This window comes from Bidens hawaiensis, unplaced genomic scaffold, assembly GCF_021521415.1.
Source record: "Bidens hawaiensis isolate Kalapana, Puna unplaced genomic scaffold, B.hawaiensis_p1.1 tig00029273_1, whole genome shotgun sequence".
NCBI classification, from domain to species: Eukaryota; Viridiplantae; Streptophyta; class Magnoliopsida; order Asterales; family Asteraceae; genus Bidens; species Bidens hawaiensis.
This window is the reverse complement of record NW_027494821.1, coordinates 48790-67204: the sequence shown is the minus strand read 5'-3', so window position 1 is coordinate 67204 and position 18415 is coordinate 48790. Positions and strand designations below refer to the sequence as shown.

General features: G+C 34.5%; 3 protein-coding genes and 1 pseudogene across 4 annotated transcripts; 1 reads left to right on the top strand and 3 right to left on the bottom strand.

Moving 5' to 3' along the window:
* The first annotated feature begins 1575 nt into the window (after positions 1-1575).
* On the top strand, positions 1576-3861 carry LOC143578453 (uncharacterized). Its single transcript, XM_077062034.1, has 6 exons — positions 1576-1874; positions 1988-2065; positions 2342-2448; positions 2688-2765; positions 2842-3025; positions 3664-3861. The coding sequence occupies exons 1-6, from the start codon at positions 1748-1750 to the stop codon at positions 3780-3782; spliced, it is 693 nt and encodes a 230-aa protein (XP_076918149.1). The 5' UTR covers positions 1576-1747; the 3' UTR covers positions 3783-3861.
* Positions 3862-4137: 276 nt separating this feature from the next.
* LOC143578452 (thioredoxin H-type-like) lies at positions 4138-6395 on the bottom strand. The gene is made up of 5 exons (XM_077062033.1): positions 6320-6395; positions 5816-5872; positions 4819-4938; positions 4559-4681; positions 4138-4484 (listed from the first exon to the last, which is right to left on the bottom strand). Exons 2-5 carry the CDS (start codon positions 5834-5836, stop codon positions 4329-4331), a joined length of 420 nt encoding a protein of 139 aa, XP_076918148.1. The 5' UTR covers positions 5837-5872; positions 6320-6395; the 3' UTR covers positions 4138-4328.
* Positions 6396-7599: 1204 nt separating this feature from the next.
* LOC143578437 (protein RETICULATA-RELATED 3, chloroplastic pseudogene) lies at positions 7600-9313 on the bottom strand (annotated as a pseudogene). The gene is made up of 2 exons (XR_013143257.1): positions 9213-9313; positions 7600-8924 (listed from the first exon to the last, which is right to left on the bottom strand). The product of XR_013143257.1 is annotated as a protein RETICULATA-RELATED 3, chloroplastic pseudogene (transcript).
* Positions 9314-12576: 3263 nt separating this feature from the next.
* On the bottom strand, positions 12577-16453 carry LOC143578443 (uncharacterized). The gene is made up of 7 exons (XM_077062030.1): positions 16271-16453; positions 15673-15915; positions 15438-15584; positions 14224-14364; positions 13892-14056; positions 12802-13025; positions 12577-12604 (listed from the first exon to the last, which is right to left on the bottom strand). The coding sequence occupies exons 1-7, from the start codon at positions 16451-16453 to the stop codon at positions 12577-12579; spliced, it is 1131 nt and encodes a 376-aa protein (XP_076918145.1).
* Between the last annotated feature and the right edge of the window lie 1962 nt (positions 16454-18415).

Sequence of the window (18415 nt, the reverse complement as noted above, 5' to 3'; positions counted from 1 at the left end):
ATGCAAAACGAATTTGTGCCATTTAAAGGAAATATCAATTTTACCTATGGGTGAACATTAAATCTTTGGTCGTGCATGAAAGTTTTAAAAAACTTCCCAAATAATTGTGACTACCATAATATATTTGGTTCAGGTAAAAATGCTCAGCAAAATGAGTTTCGATCATGTAAAACTTGTTTTTTATGATTCGTATGGTAATTGTAATGTACAAAAAGCAACATTCATTTTTTGAAAAAACCGTATCGTGTCATATACTTAAAAAGTTGTAACTATTAAAAATTTGTTTAAATATATTGTCATCACCGCAGCATCGCGCGAGTAAACTACTAGTTACGTAATGATTAATCACTCATATAATTGTAATTTGTATCTCACGAATCATATTTGTTTAACTGCTCCGCTTAAATGCCTCCATGAATGAGATTAGTGTGAATGCTTTCTTACGTTTAGCAACTTCTATTTCATGAGCAATTTACATACTTAACCCTTTTATAAAAGTTTTGAATTTTAGTCCACCCAACATAAACTAGTTAACCAATATATGAGCTATAGGGTTAATGAGTCAGTAAGCATTAGTTTTAGTTTTCTTTTTCGTGTGTGTTGTGTAACTGAAATAAGATGCACGAACAAGATATTAGAGGGGAAGGGGCACCCATATGGGTAGGGTGTATGGCTTACAAATCACATGGCAAAGCCATCACATCCCATGTGGGTAAGGTGCATGGCTTCATTTCATGACAAAGGTTTGCCAGACAACATTGATTCATTATTGGCCATTAAAAATTAAAATGAATTAATGAAGTTCTAGGATACTTGTGGGTAGGTGCTACATGTAAGTTCGTGGTTTTTGGTTAGTTAATGATAGAAAGGAGATGACATTACATCATTGATCAATGCATGGGTAATACCCATGAGTGCCCTTTCCCCTCTTATACAAGTTCTAAAGTCTACTTTTGAAAATACAAAAAACATACATATTTATCAGAGTTATTCTATTAAACTTATTAATATTTTGATCCCAGAAATCCGATATGTTAGTATGTAACTATTATGCTATTTATTATTTTAGGTTAGATATTACCACTAGGAAGAGCATATCATGTAATTTTTCCCTTAACAGGGTATTACCGGTACTTAGTAAACATGCTAGTACACCGAAGCACAATGTCTCTTGTTATCGATACTTGAGCCACAAAGAGCCCTTCGCCTAACGAGGCTCATTTATCTTCTTGGATGAAGAATATATGGAGTTGGAGCATGATAACCGGTCCATACATGAAATATTACAAGGACGATGAGAACCACAATATTATTCATTCTACAATTACCTTCTGAAATAAGGAGCAAAAGTTATTGAACAAGCTCATTCAATTGTCTTTTTGATGACACATCAACAACCAAACAACTAAATATAACGATTTATGTGTCCCCAACCTATGTTTGACTAGATACACATAATTTACCGTGACAATCTAAATATTACCCTAACACGCTTTCCAACGACATAGTAAACATAAAGGAAAGATAAAAAATAAAACCATCCGACTCAGATACACAAATAATAAAAACGTGTAAGACACCGAATAACATTTAACTGTAGTCGAAAGTTCAGGTTATAATTGTAACTTCTAAAACCACAGGGTCCATAACAGTAGAAAGATAACCTTCCCTTATCCAAGGCGTTTCATTTTTCAACCTCCATTGATGACAGTAGCTTCTGTGCATAAAACACACACACAAACACTTGATGACGAATTTGATGGCGTTACTCTCATCCAGTGTCCCACTGATTCCTGCAAACTCTTCAATTTCATTTTCATCAAAGAAATTCTTTCTTCCGGTGAAGTTTAATCAACGGCGGTCTACATTTCCAAGTAAATTAGGGTTTCTTTGTTTATAAAATGTTATAAAATGCAATTGGACAAATGGGTTAATTTTGTTTTTAATTGATAATAATATGATAAAGGGGTAATTTTGGAAATTGCAGGGATTTATGCATTTTCTAGTAATGATATTAAAGTGGGTTCCAACATTGAGGTGGATGGTGCTCCTTGGAAAGTTATAGGTAACTATTAATTCCCAAATGTTGTATACTTGTAATGTTGATAAATTGATTTTTTTTTTTTTGGTAAAACTTTACTATTAAATTCAATAACAATTACAATATGTTTTTATTATGCTAATTAGGAAGAAAGGTTAAAATATTTGTTTAGATTTTGAATAAGGATGTTGTGTTGTAGGCTTCATGTAGTTCTGGGTCAAAGTCAGGGTTTTAAGAGGTTTATGTTTAAAAATTAACTTTTTTTTTACATATTTTTATATTGTTTTTTTTAATGTTCAGAGTTTCTTCATGTGAAACCGGGTAAAGGGGCGGCTTATGTAAGGACCACGCTACGGAATCACATCACCGGAAACTCGGTGGAGAAAACTTTCAGAGCAGGAAGCAAGGTATACACAAAAGTTTGACTTTTTGAAGTCAAAGTGCTACATTTTTAATTCCAGCGTTGATGTTGATATTTTGTTATAAATTCGACAACAAACAAAATTTCTATATGTAATATTTATCGAGGGGTTGATATACTTAAGAAAATTTGTACCAACCTTTTTAGGTCATCGAATTGGTTTGCTTGACCCAAAAAGTCAAAATGCACATTCTTACGTTATTTTGTTATTAATGATCTTGTTAGATTGAACCAGCTGAGGTCAATAAGGAGACAAAACAATTCACGTACAAGGACGGTTCACAATACGTTTTCATGGATTTGGTATATGAATTTTTTTTTCGTGGAAAATTGATTGTTATTATTGTTGGTATTTTAATTTTGGTGTATGATATTGTAGACCACATACGAGGAAGTTCGTCTTAACGAGTCCGATATGGGGGATAAGACGAAGTGGTTAAAAGAAGGCATGGATTGTATCTTGTTGTTTTGGAAGGATAAGGTTATTGATTTCGAGCTCCCAATTCAGGTTAAGGTGAAAGTGGTTGAGGTTGATCCTGGTTTGAAAGGTGACACGGCTCAAGGTAAGATAATATGTTTCTGTTATTTGCACTGTTATCTTTTTGGTCAAATGTCTAAAACACCCTTCAAGTAAGGGATGCTAACGTTCCGGTTCGACTGGTTTTGATGCTAACTACGGTTTGACTGGTTTTTTATGCAAATAACTACGTTAGTATTAAATGTTTAAAATAATCAGAATGGTTTATTTAAATAATACATATACATAACCGCATATTTTTAAAATGAAAAATACGAATAAATAGTTGATGCTAAACGTAAGGGTGTGCATGAAACCGAAATAACCAAACCCAGTAAAAATTGGTTTTTGTGTATACCTTGCTTCTGAAACCGAAAAAACTGAACCGAACCGAAAAGGACCGAACCCAAAGGTTTTCAGAAACCCAATTACCGTTCAGTTTGAGCCTAAAACCGACTCAGCACACAATAAGCCGGTTTTGTTTACACGTCTTGCTCCAACTTTCAATTTGTGACCACCAAACCGTGAATCGAACCGTATAAATCTCAAACTGGCCGGCAGGCGGCTTGCTTTTGCTTGGGTGGTTTGCGTAGTTTTAGTGGTATGCACACCCTAAGATTGAAATGGTTGTAAAGGCAATATCATGACACTTGGTAACTTGAAACTGATGGTTATTTTGAGCAGGTGGATCAAAACCCGCTACTGTGGAAACAGGTGCTGTTGTGAATGTCCCATTATTTGTAGACAGAGGTCAAGAAATTATTGTGGATACCAGGACCGGGCAGTATGTGAGTCGCGTTTGAGTTGCAGGACGTGTTACTTAACAGGCTTCTTTTTTGTTCCAGAAAAATATGATCAACCATGCGTGCACACGTTAATGTTGCAGTTATTACCTTTTGAAAGATTTTTGGCGTTATATAAATCGTGAATTACTGTTTAAAGTGCCCGGAAACAACTTATATTATGAGAAACTTCATAGTACATTATCCGTCATACCTTGGCCGTTTGAATTGTTATGTTTTGAAACTGATTGTCTGATTGCTATGATATGAATTCTTATGAATTGTGTGACTACATGATTTTGTACACGAAGACGCACTCAAGAAAGAACACCATGTAGGATCTTGTAATTTTATCAATGTTTATACAATAAAGTTTAAACTCAAAACAGGACCACAAAGCTGGCTAGATACCAACAACTCAGTATTTGAGAATTAAGTGAACAAAGCAATATATTGGCATGTATGTACCATCAACCATGAATAACATTAAGTCATTTATAAGCATACATTACTCAAATAACAAACAAAATAGATTATAAAATCTGTATTCCATTGACCAGATTATGGTTACTTTTGATCACCTGGGACTTTTGAATTGACTATGGCGGTTATCTTTTCCTGCAGTTCTGGCTTGTTGGCGCCCACAACTTTATCGATTTGTTGCCCATCTCGAAGGAAGAAGAACGTTGGAGTTGCTTTTACATCCCATTGTGTGCTTAACTCCTGCATGAAAGCTTACATCTAACTTTAGCTACAACTATTGTTTTGTTACATTAGTGTAATTATAAATGATGTACCGTTAATTCATCAACGTCTAAGGTCAAAAACATAAGAGAAGGATGCTTCTCAGAAAGCTCAATGTATAATGGGGAAATCGATTTGCAGGGACCACACCAAGATGCACTAAAGTTAGCAATCACCTGTTATTTGTACAAAATAAAATAAATAATATATTAACTATGATACTTAAGACAACTATGTAACTGCATAACTGCCATACTTTATTTGACAAGCAGTACGTGTAAGTTCTTATGTGGTTTGATCATTGATGACTTACTATTTTGCCTTGACTCTTTGCTTCTGAGAGCTTTTGGTTCCAAGCATCTTTGGTTGTAATGAAGGTGATCTTACCTCCCGAAAACTGAGGATGATTTGCAGGTTCTTCATCAGCCGTAGTCTACAACCATCAAATCCAACAGTCAACCCACAATTAAGGTTATACTTGTTTATACCATTCCTGCATTATTCTTTATATGGGACCGCATCTTCTTTTTCTCACATCATATTCTTTATGTAAGCATTTGAAAACACATTAGCTAGCTTTTAACCTTTTTAGCCCGTTTACCAGTTTCATTTTTAGGCATCTTTGCATATAAGTTTGTTTTGTACTATGAAGTTCTTCACAAGCTGTTTTAACAACGAAGCTATAATTCAGGCATAAGTTGCACTCGCAGAAACATGCTTTTTCTGTATTTCTACCATTATGTGACTTGAAATGAAAATATACATTTAACATATTACATTACAATACTAGCATGAGATAACAGCACGCGTCTAATTTGTTTCAGCATCATGTTATGGTTGAAAGGTAACAAACAATTAAATAACATTTTAACTTGGACCATTGGAAATGGAAAGGATTTGTAACAGTTTGTCAATTTTTGTCAGGCTTTGACTCAAAAAGTCAAGTTGGGTTAGGTTTTGACTCAAAACGGGTCGATGAATTATCAGCTAAAAAGAAAATACTCAGGGTTCAAACAGATAGATGATCACCAATAAGCAACCTGACTCGTGACAAAAAGCTACACGTTTTGACCTGAACCGATTTTGAATCATTACCTAATTCACCCATTTTGCAACCTCTGAGACTCTGCTCAAACTTAAAGCAATCGAGAATCATGGGAAAAACATAAATTATACACATCACATTTGATTTTCTGCTGCAATAGAATTTGATCTCAAAACGCATGCATCATTTCATCGAATCATCAATAACCAGGCTCCTAACATAACGGCATATGTCTAATTCATGGTTACAAGGAAGAAAAACTGACCGAAGAGAAGCAAAGTCCCATTTAGATGCGTCAAAAAGTAACTGCAGTGGGTTTACCCTGTAAACCGAAACAAAACGATTATTGTTTATAACACAAGCTGATATTTTTAATTGTGTAAAACCATAATCCTGTAGCTCATGATCCCAATTCAATGCAAATGGAGCAATGAAGGCTAGATTATTGATAACATATTGCATTTAAGGTGAAAAAAGATTAAAATTCTAAACTCTGAATTGGAAATTGCAGTAGAAAAGCATCATCATAAAACAATAAACAAGCAAACACTTTAAACTAGATGATAATAAGAACATACAGGAATTTAGGGTTTTAGAGTAACCAAAATACAGAAGACACATTAACCAACCAATTAACTTGAGAATTAGCTCAAAGGACTCCAATTAAACCGCATTGTTCAAAAAAGGCCAAGAAGATAAAACCTAACACATTGGGATGGAAGGAGCATTATTATTATTATTATTAGGCATATATAATTGGATTGGATACCTATTTCAGGCAACGATTCAAATGTGTTGCTCCTGCAAAATCACAAATCGTAACCTAATTAGGGTATATCGTGCACAACTTCTTTTCATATGCTTTCATTTCCTTATTATATCCTTTTACGTACCAATATTCATATCGAATATTCACTTCCTTTTATAACATGCCACGTGGAATTTGTAACAAACATGCATCAACACGTTTTTGAAAGACTTTTAGGACATATAAACTTACTTTAAATACTTGTGATTTCATTTCACAATTAAATGATCATTAATGTGCATGGAATAAATTATATATTTCAAAAAAACAAAACTAAAGTATTAATTTTTTAAAATAACGTGCATGGAATAAATAAATTATATAAACCACTTCATAAGTTATTGTAATTTACTTATTAACTATTTGATTGGTCATCGTCATCCTTGTCCAATGATAGATACTACACAAAGAAACATGCGCATGCACAAGCAACGTAAGACCGAATCACATGACACTTTTTGCGTCAAGAACGAGTTTCATTAAGACTGGATTGATCCTATTAACAAACATTAGTAACCACCACCATCATCCATTAAATTCCCCTTCACCATAATTAAATAGTAAATGACAATTCTCTCTTGCTAATTTGTTCTTTATCATCAGTGATTACACCCATCTTCATTGTTGCCACCATGAACACCATTAAATCCAAACCTAAACAAACAACCCACTTCAAGAAAAACGGGGTATCACTGACGGCATATATTTGTCAATGGATCAGTGAGATGGATCCCCTCAAAGTCCTCTTTAATTGAAACATTCTTTTAAATTTAATTTAATGGGTCGTCGTCATTCGTCAATGATTTGTATGTAGAATAATATTTCATTGTTGTACTTGTTGTGGTTATCTTGTATTGGGCTATTGGCTGTGTAATAAACTAATAAGTTTTGTTTGGATAGTATTCATAATTGGGCCGATTATAAGCCCAGTACAAGTTCTAGAGTTGTGTTTGAGATTAGATGGTCGGGTACTCGGGTACAACACTCAGTTGTTCGGAACTCATTTTGTTAGTTGTGAACTTGTGATCAAAAGTTACGCGGGTAATGCAAAATCTAACAATCATGTATAAGTTACCACTTTTCTTGAATTCCTAATATTTGAAGCTCGGTTCAAGCTCAAGCTCGTTTATGTAACGAGTTTCAGTTTAGGTTTGCGCCTACTCGAGCTCACCCTCTACTCTATTACACCCCCTAACTAGATTGCTTAATGTAACAAGTTGAATTGTATAGTTTAAACATACTAAATCCAAATACTTTATACCCTCTATAACAAATACAATCACCATTATAACTAGTTGAATTAAATTGTTTTAAACATATCAAACCCAACTTATTTACACTCTCTAATAACTATCAAACTAATGCATGACTTGGGCATCATTTACCTTGAACTCTTCAATTTATAAAGCCTGGGCTCAAGCTCGTTTATTAAACAAGTTTCAGTTTTTGTTTGAGCTCGCTTAAACTAGGTGCGAATAACTCACTTGGAAGGAACTTCGTTGTCAATCAACTTCTTCTCCTCAACCGAAATCTCTTTGTCGACTACCTTCAATTCACCACTAGCCGCACTTTGTGAACCCGTCATCCTCGCCAACATCACAAAAGTCATCCCACCAACAACATTATTCGCCAACCTCAACCCAAACACCGAGCTCTTAAACAACAACGTCGGCAGCCCCTTCGCCAACAAATACTCAATCCCATTCAAACTTTGGTACCTCAAATTAGCACTTAACCCCATATGAATCGCCCACGTGACCGCATTCAAAACCGTGGGTGGAGCCTTGTTCGGCGACTCAAACCCCGGGTCCATCTTCTTCCTTATCATAATCAACCCATTCGACACCGCAGTCCCAACTAACCCAGCCGCAAACCCCACGGCTGCAAACACAGCCCCTTTGTACACGAACGTTCCTAGCCGGTTAACCAACGTGTACGCACCGGGCTCGAACATGTGGCCCGGTGGTGAGGTTGTGAATATGAAAGGAAGAGATGTAGATGTTGATGTCATGGTGGGTGCTAATAAGTACATTAGAGTGAAGTTCAATATTGATCCTACAACTAACGTGGAGAAGACGAAATCGAGTTCGTTTAAACCGAAATTAGGACGAGATGCCATGTCACCGAAAACGGTTGCACTTACACCAACAACTTCTTCCATTAATACTTTGAATGGAAATTGGGGATCTGCTGAAACCCTAGATCTCCAACCGTTAATAAAAGCACTATATAAGCCAAAACTGTCTCCATCTCCGTTGCTATTGATGTTGCTGTTGTCACCATCGCCGCCACCTCCGCCGCCGGTTCCATGGCCGGAGCCGCCGGCGTCGTCACCGCCGCCGGAGATGGCGGAACAGGATGGTGAATAACGGTGAATTGGCTTTGATCGGAGGGGTAAAATGGTAAAATTAAGAGGTGTTGAGGTGGTTAGGGTTTGTGATCGGAGAATAATAATACGAGTGGGGAGATTAGGATGACGGTTGTTTCCGGCGAGTGGAGAGTGATGAAGCTGAGCTGACGTCATGGTTTGTTACGAACTGTGTGATTGCTTTTTCTTCACGCGAACCTGTAAAAATTGGATTAATGATAAAACGGAAACTAAAATGCAGACGCAGAAGCAGATCATACAACAGAATAATTAGAAATCGAAATCCAGAAGAAAATAATAATAATAATAATAATACAACAGATACACTAGATTAGTGATGTGATGAATCATGTAACAAAACTGTGATCATTTCTGGTATATGTGATGAGCTACACAATATATTTGTTGTATGGAAAAGATATACGGACATATTCATATGATCATTAGAAACAAAAAAAAAAAGATCATGAAGAGAAAGCTGAAAACCTTTAAGAAGTTGAATGTTGATCGGAGAAGAAACGATGATCGATTGCCGGCCGGTGGATACAGGCTGCGTATAAATGAACAGGAATGAGTTTATAATAATAATAAGGAGGTAGGAATAAAGAATACAGCGGTAACGAGAGGGGTGTTTGGTGAGAAAGATGGTCCCATCAGGAACAAATTAATTATATTATGCATATCTAGCAGTCACGCACCTACTATTTTTATTTTTATTTTTATTTTTATTTTTATTTTTTAATTTTACGGGGAATAATCGAGGGGCTTAAGCGAACTTTTATTACGGAAAGTGAAGCTTTCGAATAAAAAACACCTCTAAGGTAGTGTTTGATATAAATGAATGAGAGATGGAACGAAATGAGTCATTTTAAGGGAATGAAAGAAATCATATTTGGTTGTCATGTGATAATGAAAAGAACTATTCTATTCTATAATGAATGAAATTCCTTTCAAATATAGAATTTTCATTCTTTTAGTAATAGGTGTTTTTATTTCATTCTTTCATGAAATGGAATCAACAATTTATAATACTTATATTTTATTATTACTATTAATATAACTATTACTATATTATCCTATTTTTTGTTTAAGAAAATATAACTACTATTTTACATTTATTATTGTATTATTTGTATTATTATTATTATTTGACGAGTCGACGCTCACAACACGCATGCATGATCTAACATATTTACTATTGTTTTTATCAGGTTCAATAATCTCGTTGAAACGCACGGATCATAAAAACGAGTTAATATGAATATTCATAATAATAATAAAGGGATGAGCATTCCATTCCTACATGGTAACCAAACATGATAATGAAATGGTAATGATCCATTTCATTCTTTTGTTCATTTCATTTCCACGTTCATTCCATTCCTTCATCTATTCCATTACGTTATACCAAACAAACAATGTTTGTTATTGGGCCGTTCCTGTAGCACACAAGTAAGGACTGACTAGTAATTTAGCATGCTCATTTTAGTTATTCAATTTCAAGGTAGCTAAAAAGAGCCTACACATAAACCTCCGTGATCAAAGTGTCTGAAGTCTAACGGTGTTAAATTGTAAAATAAGTGTTTTCATTCTAAACTGATTTTGAGTTTCAAAAGGATGAGTGAGTTAATAGCCGTTCTAAAAAGAAAATAAAATAAACCTTTGTGACCATGTTAATCTTTGATACTCCTAAAAATTTTGTGTGCATGTATAGTATGTGGTGCCACAATGAAAATTGGATTAGTTGTCATGTCAAAACGTATCTAGCGTTCGCGAGTCGAGACCTGTGATACAATATATAGTTAAACATGTTGGAGGGATTTGTTGTGCAAAGAAAGCAATGGAGGGATTTGTTATGCAAAGAAAGCAAGGGTTATAACTCCTTGTCAAATAGATGCTCATTCAGTCATTATTTTAAAAACGAATGGCTGTGGTTTGGATTAAGCCTACGGGTGTAAACAAGTCAAGCCGAGCCCAAGCTCATCTAGGCTCTACTCGTTTTTCATTTATCAATTATTTTACTTGTATTTATTCTTAGATGAAATTTGAAATCTTAAAAACGAAGCTAATTGTAATTCATAATTATAGTTTTACTTTTATTAATTATTTTTTTATAATATTAGTTCAATATTCTTTATTATTGAACTAAAATGAATTATGATAATCCAAACTACAAACTATTAGTTGATAATTATTCATTCTACCAATTTAACCGTTGGCAGTGTTAACTTTTACGTTGGTCGTCCAACGTAAACTCATTTGCAGAATTATCATATATTACATTTGATTTCCCTCGACTTTGCTCACAAGGAATGTATGTTTACTGTTCACTTGTATTCATTTATGTGAGTAAAATCGAGCACAAATCAAGTATAAATTTATGATGAGTATGTGCGTTGATTGTTCTTGACAATAAAAGTGAAAGTTATAAATGTGGCATGATTTATTGACTAACTTAAGTTTGATTACTAAAGGAATATTCCTGGTTGGTTAACATTTTAACTTTATCTTGAATACTTTTTTTAGTGTGGCCGGCTTTGTCTTGGCTTTTGGATTCTCTTCTGTTTATATGGAACCAAGCTTTCATGCGATCATTTCCATTGTCTTGCTTTCCATACAAATTACACTTATTAAATATTTCTTCTTACATATTATATAGTTCAAATAAGAACGGACCATATGGACATTTGTCTCTCACAATTCATCCACCCCCTAACATGTAACCTTTTGAGAATATTTACTACAAAAAAAAAATCGAGATCAAGCACAATCATATAATATCTATGTTTCTTAATAAATATATATAAAAGACAGATTATAAATTTAATGTAGAAATGAAGTTGATTCAAATGGCAATTTACAAGATCCTACTGATTGAATGATAATTATGATGGGTTGATATGAATTGATTACTTGATGATGAGTGATTTACTATGGGTTGGTTGTTACCAAGTGTTTTGGTACTTAAGTTAAAGATGATAAGTGTTTGAAACGATAGAAAATAGCTTTATACTGATACAAATAACTTATGATTGAAAAAATTACTTATAGTAAAACAGTTGATGATGATGAAGTTTGTCATAGATGAAAACACGTTAAGATGCTGATAGTTAACTTCCTACCAATGAGGAAGCTATTATCGTTGGCGAATGCACACTCTAATTAAAATCAAACAAACTGTAACATAGTTGTTTATAGCCATTTATGGACAAATGTGTAAAATAAAGGTGACAACTATTGTTGCGGTTAAGGATGACAATAAAACCCAAAACATCTATATCTTCTATATTTGATTGTCACTTTGAAAAATATATTTACCACACGAACCTTTATACTATATTGTGTTATGTTTAGACCAAATCTGTCATGTTTTTTTGTCTATTTTTCTATGTTCTGGATTTTATTTTCTTAAGATGCTTTGAGCATGTTTATCTTCTTATATTTTATGCATCTTTATTATAAAGACTCAATAAGCTTCAAACCGTGAAACCAAACTTTTCAACAGGTTCATTTTGGTTCACAAACGCAACAATTTGATTTCGCTATATAGTTTAAAACTGCTACCAACGGTTTGACTTGTAAACCGGAATATAAACACCCGTGTTATTATATTTGGTCATTACAAAATTAGTTCATCTTAACGTTACAACCACCAAAGTAAGTCGTATAAATGGAATCTCACATCAACTTTACACCTGAAAATGTGATGAATTTGCCAATTAACAACCTTTCACAATGGTGTTTTGGTATGCTAAATGTGGTCTCTTATAGTTGTAAAAGTGACCAAGTTTCACCGACGATGAAACAGGACAACGCAAAAAAGAAACCATGGAGATCCTTTATGCTATTCTTATTGTTCTTCTTCTTCAACAAGGAACCTATATGAAAACAGAAAAGTTACTTAAAAAAGAATCAATAACATAACAAGAAAATACACATGTTTGAGTCAGTTTCGAGTCGGGCACGTTTAGCTAAACATGTCATGCTTGGGCATATCTAAAACTGACTATGTATATTATAACTAAAATAGAAAATGTGTTTTATGTCACACCAAAAACTAATTTGGTATACTGACCTGCTAGAACCAGAGGATGAGGCCTCAACCATATGATGGTAGGCTTCTGGTGTTTCGGGCAGTGTGACCTCTATAACGCCCTCATCATAATATATCAAATCTTGCATTGTTAGTTGGTGGAAATCAACTATTTCCCTCAAGTGCCTGTTCTCAAGAGCGTACACCGAGTTATCATGTGCCAAACGCCCCTTTTCCGCCAGTAGTGTCTCTAGCTGATCCCGTATCTGATCATAATTTACCCAAAATGGGTTAAAGCTAGATAAGACACTTTTTAGTGCATGTAGTACATGAAAACAAAATAACCGACCTGTAACCAAAATAACCGACATAACCATACCGAAATAAGCGTACCAAACCCAAAACTGATGGTTTGGTTTTGTGTTTTTTTTCTTAACGGTTCGGATTTGGTTTTGTATTTACTAAAAACTGTAAAAAAATTGATAAAAAATCGATAAAACCAACCTTTTTATTGAATTCGTAGATTATATGTATATATTTTTAATGTTAAGTAATTTATAAAAAGCTAAAAAATGGTGTAGCCCAAAAATTTTTAGACCTAAAAGTATAATAATCAATTAATTATTAATTACCGAAAATATTTAGGCTTAACTTCATTATTTTGGGCCATTTTTTTTTCTGTTAAAAATTTCAAGCCTGAGTGGCAAAATAGGAAAAACCAAAACCATTGTGAAAACCAAAATTCAAAAGAATTGAAAACGAACAGTTTCAAAAACCGAACTTACAATATTTGTTCGGTTTGAGCTCAAAACCGACCTAACCAACCCATGCATACCCCTAACATGTAAAAAACAAGCGACCCCTTTTTCTTACAATAATAAAAATGATCAAAATGTTAAATAAACATTTTAGATGGCCGTGTGCATTTAAAATAAGCTTTAGTGATTTCAAACGAATTTGACAAATTCCGGGTTGGCAGTTTAATCCACCTGACCCGTTTAAGATAACACACACAACCTAAATCACACATTCATAATATTGCAGTAAAAAACTACTGATGCGTATGTTGGACACGAGATGAACAACAAAAGTTTAAAATATTTCCTAAGAGTTAAAGATAGCAAAATAATACCAAGTCATCATCTGCAGGGTGCTCTCCTTTTTCATGAGGACCTAAAAGCAACTTATTTTCTTCTTCTAGCTGACAACATCTTTCTTCAGCAAATGCTAATTCTGACTTCACGGTTTTCAGCTCCCGCATAAGTTGTTTCACCTTAGCAGCTGTTGCAATTGCCACCTGTAAACCAAAACCGAATCAGTAGACATGACTGCAACTGTTATATAAAAGACCAAACATCATTATAAGATGAGTACAAGACTTTCTTCTTGTTTAAAGCAAGGTATTAATTATGAAGATGGTTCCGGATCAACCACAAATAAACATTTACACATTTGCCACCTTACGTCGCGTGAAGTCTGTAGAAGAGTTTCTGGATTCTTCTGTGGTTGAGCAAGTTGTATTTTAGGACCCTGATTCTTTTCTTCATTCTTTATTACTCTTCTAGGATCTTGATTCTTTTCTTCATTCCCTATTACTGTTCTGTTCTGCAGTTAATAAATGCAAGAAAAAAATCAGTGATGCTCCCTCGGATTTAATATGCACTAAAGTAAATACAGATAGGCATGATTTACACAAGAACATATGCATCTTCATCAGTTTTCCTTGAAGATTTCAAAGTCAAAGCTGTAGCTTTAACTATTGATGTATGTTCTTGTAACATTCAGCTCCTCAAAAGAAAATATCATATGTACCCTATAAAATTTCACTAATAGCAAAAGCTACCGGTAGAGTCTGATGAGGGTGAGACGAGGGTAAACTTTACCTCTGTCACAAGTGATAGATAAGTTGTTCCCACTAAGACCCCGACTCTAAAAAACCAACTTTTTTTATATGTAAAGGGTAGTAAATGCGAGTAATATAAGAGTGTGGATAAGGATATCTAAAAACCAACAAGTTAAGGTGAACGCAAATAATAATAGTAATACATTGCCTAAACATCCATCTTCTCATGCCAACCTACCACATATAGAGCTTTTGGCTTTGTTTTTGGTTATTTGAGCGGAGAGTTCCCAGTAGGTCATCCATCACGGAATTACTCCCACCCACACAAGCATGCATAATTGTGTTCTCCTATCATCCACTAACAATGCCCACAAAACATCGATCGTACTTGAGGTGGCACATTGCTTGTGACTTGTACGGTTGGATCTTACATTATTAGAAACACGAAACCAAGCTTGAATGATTATTACAGCCTAAATTCTGTATGCCCTAACAAAGCCCATAAGGATCATTTTTCATGTATAATGTTTTATCTAGCATTGATAACTTATGGGGGCTTTAGTTGTTATGTGGGACTAATTAACTATCCAAAACTTCTACTGTTGTAATAAGTAAAAGGTTGAGGAGATAGAATAATGAAAGCCCCATAAGATATTCTATATTATTGATAAACTATTTATAAATAAAAAGGTAACTATGAAGGAAAACTAATCAAATCTTATATTCTAATTATGATAATGATTTAAGAATAAACCCTTAAAGAGTACAATAACTTATAATCTACTATTATTTGTTCCAGAACACAAACCATTAACATCAATAATCAACATTTTACTTCCAAAGAATTGCCAATGCTCACACTAATTTGATTAAGCGAAGGTGTGAGCCTGTCCATTCCGATTCTTAAAGCGGGACTCTCCATCTTCTTCAAATCCCCAAAGGATTCATTTTGATTCTGAATCTGAATATTGCCAGTCCGCTTCTATGGAATTTTGAAGCACTTATAAGTAATTACCGTATAATTAGTATAAGTAAAATGTATAATTTGTAAACTAGTATCAGTTAAATACACATAACACTGCAGAAAGTGTTCCACTCTCATATTTGTAATTCAAACTATGATTTGAATGCAAAAAATCTACAATCACCTGGCTGCTTATTGAGAAACCGATCGGCTTAACACTGCTATGAGCATTTGATTGTTGAGGAATATCATCGTCTAGAATAGCTTTAGCTTTCCTTGCCAAAACGCCCCAAAATCCCCCTCGTTCACTCGAACTCCTCACGGAAGCGTAATCAAAGCTACCAGAACCCTGTTTTTCAGATATACTATACCTACTTAGCAGTAACAAAATTGCTTATTTCTATATTTCCACATCAATCGAAATTTGAAGCCACGAATAATAGCACGTTAACCGTTTAATTAGTTCCACACTATCATCTAATTATGCTAGGTTTTCATAATTACATTCATACATACTAAACATGCATAATCTCTACACGAATAATCGAAAGCTAAATTTGGGAATAAAAAACAAAGGAGGGCGCAACGCACTGTTTACCTGTCACTTTATTGTAATGCAAACAGCTGAATTCTTTTTGAAAAGAAATATATATCGTATATACACGTTTAATTTCAAAACAAAGTAAAAAGCAACGTTGCCGAACCTTCGATCGGTTTTTAAATGACGAGTGAAAGGCGCCGGAGCGAAACGAGTCGAGACGAGAGTCGGAAGACGTGTGCGGGATAGCGGCGGAGGACGTGGTGGCGTCATCGTTGTCAGACGGATATCGAACGCCTTCCTTGAAGGTCGATGACCTAGAAAGCCCCTGCCGTCTACGATACGCCATTATATATTATTATTATTATTATTGCTTAATTATATGAATATTGAATATGCACACACACAGGAATCAAAACGTCGTCGTAGCACCACCGGAAGGGAGATTGAAAGGGTTTGGTGATCATGAAATGAAATGGACATGAAGACGTTTGTGTAACAAACTCTCTCCAAATTTGGCATTACCTTACCAATGTTAAGCGGTTGCATGGTTCTTTCATGAACGAACAATAATAATAATAATAATAATATTCAAATATTCCCCTCTACTATTTATATTTAGCACTTTTGGTCTAACATAGGAATTGTGTTTCCTTTTGGTGCTAAAGTTTAGTGACATCTATAAATCCGGTTGTGTCATGGTTGAAACCAGTACACAAAATCACGGATTGTGGGCCTTCAATCAGACAGGATACCTTTCCGGACAAGCAAGCAAGAAACAGGAGAAAGGATAGTTGGATTCATTCACTGGGTCCTCGTAATAGAAAGATAAAACATTTTACATGAGGACTAAAAGTTATGCATTAAATTCATTACATGGTGATGTTGGGATAAACTCTACTCTAACTTCTAGTGTATCATCCTATTAACCACGGGTCTTGAAGTCTTTTGCTTGTCAGATAACGTCCCAATGGAGTGGATCTGCTTGTCTGGTCAGAGATCTTCATGCACTAAATGCTTAAACGAACTCTGCCATGTCGTTAGCTATGGCTTTTTACGTCCGGATTAGCTCCTGTGGTTGAAGAATAGATCAAAGATATCTAGAGGTAGTTGGTATAGTTGGTATAATTAGTATAAGTTTTTTTGGTTCCGTCGGTGGTTCCTACGAGCTCTGTGAAGGTTCCATGCTTTCGTGTTTGTTGTTTTAAATGATGTATACTTTTCAAAAAATAATAAATATAAAAATTTTACTTTTGAAATTACATGCATATCATATGGACAACCAGTAGCTTGATTTAGTGTCAAATATGTATAATCATATTCATAACAAATTTTATTTAAGACCTTTGGGATAAAATAATGTAAAAAAGTTTAGTTAAAAAAACGCATCTTATATGACATGGATTAAATTATATCCTCGAAACATCGAACGACGTGTATATATTTCTCTATTTATGATTTATGATTTCCTACATGCAAACAAAGCAACATTCGTTGACCAATCTCATTCGTTGACCAACCTTGACTTCAACGCAACTTGCTATCGGGATTCGGGGCCACCTTTGTTGACCGGCTTTATACATTCTTTGACCAAAGTTTTTTGTAGACCAGGTTTTCTAAGTAGCTATTGTACATTTGTACCCTAGTTGCCAATGCTAAAAACTACGACACTGGTACTGCAGGAGTATGCAACTTGGAACCGGTCGGATGGGGCATTGAGCAACAAACAACTCGTGGCAACGTTAATGACGACTAATTAGTGTATTTAAACGCGTTTGACAAATATATATCCACAGTCAACTAGTATACGTGCACGTGTTATTACATATTTATTTGTTAAGGTGATGATTAATTTGTGTAACTTTTCGTAGCATGCTTATACTGAGTGTTATCGGCGTTAAAACCCACTCCACATCATCTATAAGGGCGCCATACACCATTACGCCAACGAGGGAGAGGGAGCCAAATGAGGGGAAGGTGCTAAGTATTTGTAAGTGCCGGCCAATCACATTCACCATCTATTTTTCAAATTAAATAAACATTAAATAATAAATTGTGTTTTCAGTTTTTTTTTGAACGGCCAACAGAAATTTTATTCATCAATTAGCCAGTGGCTAAACATTACATACATGAAACATCAAGTGATGTATAATTACTAACCATACGTTACATACATTCCTTAATTAAAGACATCAAACCTTCTCCAGGCGTTCCAGGTGATATCCGGTTCCTTTGACCGACACTTTATCCATAGGAAACCCAAGGACTTCACATCCTCGATGATCTTTGAATGTGAAAAGGGGGAATGTTC